Source organism: Nannospalax galili, unplaced genomic scaffold (assembly GCF_000622305.1).
Source record: "Nannospalax galili isolate Female #2095 unplaced genomic scaffold, S.galili_v1.0 scaffold184, whole genome shotgun sequence".
In the NCBI taxonomy this organism is placed as follows: Eukaryota; Metazoa; Chordata; class Mammalia; order Rodentia; family Spalacidae; genus Nannospalax; species Nannospalax galili.
The window spans coordinates 1,032,711-1,040,785 of record NW_008351649.1 but is presented as its reverse complement, the minus strand read 5'-3'; the positions used below and the strand labels follow the sequence as shown (position 1 = coordinate 1,040,785).

Below are 8,075 nucleotides of genomic sequence, written 5' to 3'. Positions count from 1 at the left end.
TCTGTCTAATGACAAGCTTGTGCTTCTATTCCATGATTTAAAAAGAAAAAAAAAAAAAAATTCCAGAAACCAACTGGGGCGGGGGCGGGGGGAGTAAAAATTGAAAATACCTTAAACGTACCTAGGAAAGCCGATGATGAACAAAGAATCCTTATCATAACAAATTAGGGGTAAGTGATGAGGAAATTGAGGCTACAGGTTGTTCTATAAAAAGACAACCAGATAAAAAGAACAAGGCCTCATAATGGATGTCTCATTGGGGGGTTAAGGAGTATAATACAGAAAATATTTTGTTGTAGACCTGCTGGCCAAATCCATAATATGGTATTGCAATATTGTAAATAGTTGTCAACATCTAAATGTTATCAAATGTCACCAAAGAGAGAGATTCTAGGATGCCACAGAGGAAGTGATGTAGTTCAAAGGTAGATTAATTGCCTTACGTGCAAGAGGCCCTGGGTTTAACACCAAACACTAGGGGTGAGGTTAGGGTGTGGAAGAAGTCACAGAAACTACAGCTCTTGATAAGTATTATGTATTCAAAGAAAAAAATCAGATATTGAAATACAACAACAGTTTTTACATGTAACATGCCAGGTGTATTAGATTTCCAAAATAACTAGTACTATGGGATTCAGTACTGGAAATTGCTATTGAGACCAGGCTGCTCATGCTCAAGTTCTCACAGTGATCCACCTGCCTCCATCTCCAGAATGTTGGGATTAAAGGTGTGCACGCCACCATGCTAGGTCAGTGATTTATTATTTTTAATTTTATTTCTGCAAGTATATTGCATGTAGGTAGATTGCACCCATGTTGTGCAATGCCCACAGAGGTCAGAAGAGGGCATCAGATCCCCTGGACCTAGAGTTATGGATGGTTGTTTGCCGCCATTTGTATGCTGGGAATTAAACCCAGGTCCTCTGCAAGAGCAGCCAGTGCTCTTAATCTCTCTAGTCCTGATTTTTTAACTCACTATGTAGACCAGGCTGGCCTTGAACTCACCCTGTAGCCCCAGCTGTCCTGGAACTCACTATGTAGACCAGGCTGGCCTTGAACTCACTATGTAGACCAGGCTGGCCTTGAACTCACAGAGATCTGCCTGCCTCTGCCTCCCAAATGCTGGGATTAAAGGCGTGTGCCACCATGCCCAGTGATTTTTTTTTTAATGGACAGTGTCTCAGTATATTGCCCCAGTTGGCGTTACAATCCTTCTGCTTCCTGACTTCTGGTATTTTAACTGTATGTCACTATGTCCAGCTCTTATTTTAATTTTCTTTTCTTTTCCCTTCCTCCCTTTGCTGCTTGTTGTTTAAGTTTTAAATATTTTTTTGTGACACAGTCTGGCTATGTAGCCCAGGGTGGCCTGAAACTCAGATCCTCCTGAGTGCCCAGCTAGGTCTTAACTTTTTTTTGAAAGAATTTATTTACATGTATTTTATGTGTATGAGTGTTCTGCCTGCAAGTATGTTAAGTGCACCCATGCATGCAATGTCTGTGAAGACCAACAGAGGGCCTCAGATACCCCTGGAACTGGAGTTACAGATATTAGCCACTATTTGGGCACAAGAGCAGCCAGTGCTCTTAACCACTGAGCCACCTCTAATCATACATGCAGCTTCACTGAGAGTCCCATTTTTCATAGACAACTAAAATAAATGATATAATATGAAGGGAAGGGTTGTTGGGAATCAAACCCAGGGCCTTGAACATACTAGACAAACACTCTACTACTAAACTATATCCCCATCTGAATTTAAACTTTAATACAAACAAGCAAGCAATATTTTATCTTGAAATTTTTCATAAGATTATACTTACATTATATATAATATATATTTACATTATATATAAAAAGGGTGTCCTCATTTAATACAATTTTAAATTCTGAATACAAACTCTTAACTCACAGAGATCCCCCCGCCTCTGCCTCCCAAGTGAGCTGGGATTAAAGACGCCCAGATAGGGTAATTATGCTTGCTTTCATATTGACACATTGACATTGGAGAAAAAAACATTAACTTAAATGCCACATGTGACTAATGGCTACCATACTGGACAGCACAAATCTAGTATTTCTTATAATCTGGACACAACTCTCCAACCCAAACACTTTTGACTCCTCCCATCTTGCTACTAGATAAAACTTATCTCCAATTAAATCCATTTGCTCATTGTTTCTAACACCCCTCTGTCTCTCTGAATTTCCTACTTCTCAAACCTTCCTTTTCTCCACAGGCAGTGCTTAGTCACTGGCGCCTTCTTCTATACAACACACACTGCAAGAAGCATTTTGCTTAAACTAAACCTGACAACATTACAAGGTAGTTTATTCACCTCAAGAAAAGGAATGACAAGAAGATGAATTAACTTCAAAAGTCCATCTTTTTCCAGGTTTTTCTAAACCATGACACTTAAAAGGCCTACTGTGCTGTCACTGTTCCTGAAACTGTATGTTCCTGAAGTCTCAGTCCAATTTATCAATATCAACCTTAAATATTTTGCCATGATTTCAGAATATGCCCGCCCAGAAGCAAGTTCTTCTGAAACTAATGAAACTAAAGCTTTAGGGCACATCAACTACATGGATCTTTTGCAACTGTCCTGGCAAGAGTGAAGATGTTCTACAGACACACCTTTAATCCCAGCACTCAGGAGGCAGAGGCAGGCAGATCTTTAGGAGTTTGAGATAAGTCTGGTCTATACAGAGTTCCAGGCCAGCCAGGGCTACACAGTGAGATCCTGTCTCTGAAATCAATCAATCAATCAATCCATCCATCCATCCATCCATCCATCCATCCATCCATCCATCCATCCAAGGGGCTGGAGAAATGACTCACCTCAGCAGTTAACACCACTAGCTGCTCTTGCAAGTTCAGTTCCCAGCACCTATATGGCAGCTCTCAACTGTCTATAACTCCAGTTTCAGGGAATCTAATACCCTTTTATGGCCTCCATGGGCACCAGGCACACACTTGGTACACATACATAATGCAAACACTCATACGCATGAAATAAAATTTAATATATCTTTAAATAAGCCCAAGAGAACTACAAAGATGATGGCTGTCAGTAAAGTGCTTGCTGTGCAAGCATAAGGACCTGAGTTTGGATCCCCAGCACCCACATAAAAAGTTGGGCATAGCAACAAGCACCTATAATCTCAGCACTCAGGAGGTGGATACAGGAGGAGCCCTAGGGCTTGTTGGCCAGTCAATAACTTCAACTCTAGGGGTACTAACACATCAGGCCTCTGAAGGCAGCTACACTCATATTCATATACCTACACCTACAGACACACACACACACACACACACACACACAAACACACACGAACACACAGCAGTTAAAAAATATTTTTTGAAACAAAGAATAAGGTAGAGAAATAATTGAAGAAGAAATCTGATGTCAATGAACATGCACATGTCACACACATGCACATGCACGTATAAAATCTCAGTTGCTTTTTTTTTAAACATATTGATGAAGCTGTTCTACAATTCATGTGGAAATGCAAAGAATTAATAGCCAACACAATCTTAAAAAAAAAAAAAAGGTTAAGAGTTCACACTTCCTGATTAGGTTTTTACAAACTAAAGTAACTAGAACAGTGTTCCAGTGGCATATGAATAGATTAATGAGGCAAAATGGTGAGACCAGAGAGACATTTACAGTTACTCAACAGGGTGCCAACCATTTAATGAGAGAAAGAATAGTCTTCAACAAGTTGTGCTGTGACAACTAGATATTTACAAGCAGAAAAATGAAGTTGAATCCCTAACTCACACAAATAATTATCTCCAAAAGGATCATAGATACAAAAGCTCAAACTATGAAACTCTTAGAAGAAAGCATAAATGTCTTCATGTTTAAGTGATGGTGTCTTAGCTTTAACACTGGGAGCAAGTAGAACAAAACAAATACATCAACTGGACCTCATCAAAATTTAAAACTTTTGGGGCTGCAGAGATGGCTCAGCAGTTAAGAGCACTGGCAGCTCTTGCAGAGGACTAGGCTTCAGTTCCCAGCACCCACATGGTTACTAACAACCATCTTAACTCTAATTACAGGGGATCTGGTGCCCTCTTCTGGGTTCTGTGGGAACTGTATGCACATGATGCACTTACATGCATGAAGGCAGAACACTCATACACATAAAAAATTATACAAAAAAAATTAATTTAAAACTTTTGTAACTAGAATAAAGAACTCTTAGAATAAACCAATTAAAAGTCTATAAAGAAAATGAGCCAAAAGTCTGAATAAAGAGAACTAGGAAATAATTCAGTAGGTAGAGTGCATTTATCATAAAGGAAGCCCTGGGTTCAGTCCCCAGCATGGCATAAAACTGGGTATAGTGGCACACACCAGTAATCACTGTATTACATTCAAGAAGAGGAGGTGCCAGGTGTGATGGCACACGCCTTTAACCCCAGAACTCGAAGCAGAGGCAGGTGATCTCTGTCGGTTCAAGGCCAGCCTGGTCTACATAGCAAGTTCCGGGCCAGCTTGGCAGCTGGGGCTACAGGAAGACCCTGTATCAAAAAGACCAAAAAAAAAAAAGCAGAGGCAAGAGGAACAGAAGCTAAAGTCATCTTCAGTTGTTTACTGAGGACAACCTGGGATATGGGAGCCCTTATCTCAAAGGAAAAAAAAATTGAATGGCCATTTCACCAAAGACATAAAAAAAAAAACATTTTAGATCCACAGAGATGGCCACAGTAAAAGAAAATACTAAGTGCAGATAAAGATATGGCAAAATTGCCCAGCATAGTGGCGCACACCTTTAATCCCTGCACTTAGGAGGCAGAGGCAGGTGGATCTCTATAAGCTCAAAGTCAGCCTGGTCTACATAGTGAGTTCCAGGACTCCTGGGACTACAAGGCAGATCCCACCTAAAAAATACTTAAATAAATAGACAGATTGATAGACAGATATGGAGAAACTGGAATCCTCATAAAATGCTAATGAAAAGGTAAAACTGGTAGCTGCTACCATGGAAAAGCATCTGGTAGCAATTCCTCACAAAAGAAAAGCAGAATTAACATATGACCCAGTAACTACAATAGTAGATATTACTTAAGAGACTTGAAAACAATAAAACTTGTACACACAAAAAAAATGTTCACAGATACATTATACCTAATAGGCAAAAAGGAGAGACAACCTAAATGTTCATTAAATGGATAAACAGTGGCAAAGCCACCAATGGGAGTTTATTACTTGCTTATAAAGTCACCAAGTATGAAGAGAAGTATATGAATAAAGCATGAAAACATACTAAAGGCAGAAATAAAGATCCACAACAAAATGTTCAGAGTAGGCAATTCCACACAGTAGAGAATAGACTAGTGGTTGCCAGGGGCTGGAGGTAGGGGGAATGGAAGAGAATGTTTATGATACAGGTATCTCTGGGGAGCAGTAAAATGTTCTAATATTGATTGTGATGCTGACTGTACAGATATGCCTTTTAGTTTGTTTGTGACAGGATCTCCCTGTAGCCCCAGCTGGCCTGGAAGTGGTTATGTAGATCAGGCTGGCCTGCATCTCAGAGATGCCAAGTGCTGGAATTAAAGGTGTGTACCACCATGCCAGTCATTTTTTTTTAAGACTAATAGAGCTGGGCTTGGTGGCATGTGCCTTTAATCCCAGCACTGACAGAGGCAGGTGGATCTCTGTGAGTGCCAGGCTAGCTGGGACTACAGAGCGACCCTGTCTCAAAAGACCCCCCCCCAAAAAAGACTAATATAAGCAGGGTGAAATTTATTTTTGTCACTGTGTCTTTTGCTTTTCCATATTAACTTTTTAGCATGATTCTAGTTTTGTGGGGTTTTACTTTTTTTTTTTTAATTTTATCATGTAAAGCAGTAAGTTTCCTCATGGCATTTTCATACACCTTGGATGATTCTCCCCACCTATCCCTTCCTCTCCTCCACCTCCCTGCTCCCTACCTCCACTGAAACCCTTCCAGTCCCAGTATTCCCTCTTTCTAGCTCATGTTTTAATAAAAAAGCCTCCAAAGTCCATCTTCCAAATTCTTTTTTCTGAGCACTGAGAATGGAGAGGTCTCTCAAGCAGACAGTTGAAACTGAGGGCTCTCTGGGTAATACTTATCTCAGGAAGCTCCTCATCCCACTGACTTAGGTAATGACATATAGCAGCCTATCATCCCCGCTACTCTGGAAGCTCAAGTGAAGAGGAAGATCCCTTGAGCCTTGAAGTTTGAGACCAACCTGAATAGGATACTAGCTCAAGAACAAAACAAGCCAGGCCCCTGGAATCACAGTTACTTAGGAAGTTGAGGCAGGAGGATCACAAGTTCAGCTGAGCCATAAGATAAATTCAGGCCAATCTGGGCAGTTTTATAAGAACCTGCCTACCTGTGTAAGGCTCAATCTTCAGTACAACAAGAACACTTTTTTTGAGGGGGGTGGGTAGTTTTTTTGAGACAGGGGTATCCCTGTAGCCCCAGCTGGCCTGGAACTCATTATGTAGACCAAGATGGCCTCTATCTCAGAGATCCACCTGCCTCTGCCTCCTAGCACTGGGATTAAAGGTATGTGCTACCATGCCCAGCTTTTTAGGAAAACCTATTTTTATAAGCAGAAGTTTGTACTTATGTATTTACTTTGCAGTGCTGGGAATAGAACTCAAGACCTCACACATACTAGACAAGTGTTCTATCAATGAGTTACCTCCCCAGGCTACTTCATGTATTTATTATACCCATATGTTCCAGTTATTCCAATCCGAGTAAGATTAGAAAATAAAGCCACCCCAGCGTTTGACCAACTGTAACATCTGTCACACCACGCTCTTTGTTTCCATGGTCAATGATACCCTGTCACAAGTGTGAGGCTCACCACTATTTAGCTGTGTGACCTTGGGCAAGTTGCTTAAACTGTGAGCCTCAGTTTACTCATTCCTAAAATGAGGCTAATAATACCTGTTCTGCAGTGTTTGGCAAAAGGAAAGTGTTGGCTATGCACCAAGTGCAGCATTTGGTGTGTGGCAGGGGTTGTGTGTGTGTGTGTGTACTGTTTGATGTCAGTATTTTCTTCACCTATATTTGCATCTTGAGTAATCGGTAATGAACACTCTGCATCTGATTCTATAAGTCTACCCCAGGGCCAGCGAGATGGTTCAGCTGGTAAGTGCGCATCTCCAAGCCCGACAACCCGAGTTCGATCTCTGGGATCGAACATAGTGGAGATCCGACTCAGGTGTCCTCAGATCCCCACACCCGAGCCGTGGCACCCGTGCATCCCCACATACACAATAAATAAATCTTAAAAAAAAAAAAAAAAAAAGGCTAGTCATGTGTTGCACGCCTTTAAGCCCCAGCACTGGGAGAGGCAGGAGGATCTCTGAGTTACAGGCCTGTCAGGGGCTGACTAGGGAGGTCCTGTGCCCCCGCCGCCCAAAGGCTACACCAAAGGATCACTGAGAGAATAAAATCAAAAGGCTCCTGGCAAACAGCAAGAGATTTTTTTAAACAGAAGGTTCCTTTCTTTTCATGTCCCTTGGCTCTCGAGCATCACCTCCGGCTCCCCGGTGCACCCAGCCGTGCAGTAGCAGAGCAGCTAGCTCCCCTGTGCACCCAGCGTACCCAGCCCAGAACCTTCCAGCCACACGGGTGGACAAACAAGAGTCTGCAGCAGCGGCAGCCGCGACTCCACGTCGGGAGGCCATCTTTCCCAGTCAAAAGATGAGCGGCGACCGGGACGTAATGCTACCTCCCTCCCGGGTCTCTGATGTCCACGCCGACCCGTCCCGGCACAAAGGACAGCCCTCCCCTCCCCCGACGCGCAGTGCCGCCGATTGTGCGTGGCCCGCCCGCAGGCCGGGTGTTCGCGGGCTCGGACCCCGCGCAGGGGCCAGGGCTGGGCCTCACCTTCGCCCGCTTGCGCCGGCTGGTCCGTCGGCCCTCCGGGGTCTCGGCTATTCCGGTCTCCATGGGCGTCGCGGAGCCGGGCACCACCGTGGGACCCGCCTGAGGCCCGGCTGTCGGAGGCTCGGCCAGGCCCCCTGGGGGCGAGGCCCGTGGAGGCTCCTTCTTGCGGGGAGTGCGCTCA

At 43.3% G+C, this 8,075-nt stretch overlaps 1 protein-coding gene across 1 annotated transcript in view; it reads right to left on the bottom strand.

The window, feature by feature from the left end:
• Kdm1a (lysine demethylase 1A) overlaps window positions 1–8,075 on the bottom strand; it is a 66,973-nt gene that overhangs the window by 58,569 nt on the left and 329 nt on the right. Inside the window, 1 exon segment of the mRNA XM_008848573.3 lies at window positions 7,895–8,075. This exon segment is cut by the window's right edge and continues 97 nt beyond it. Within this exon segment, the coding sequence (XP_008846795.2) occupies window positions 7,895–8,075 (181 nt within the window).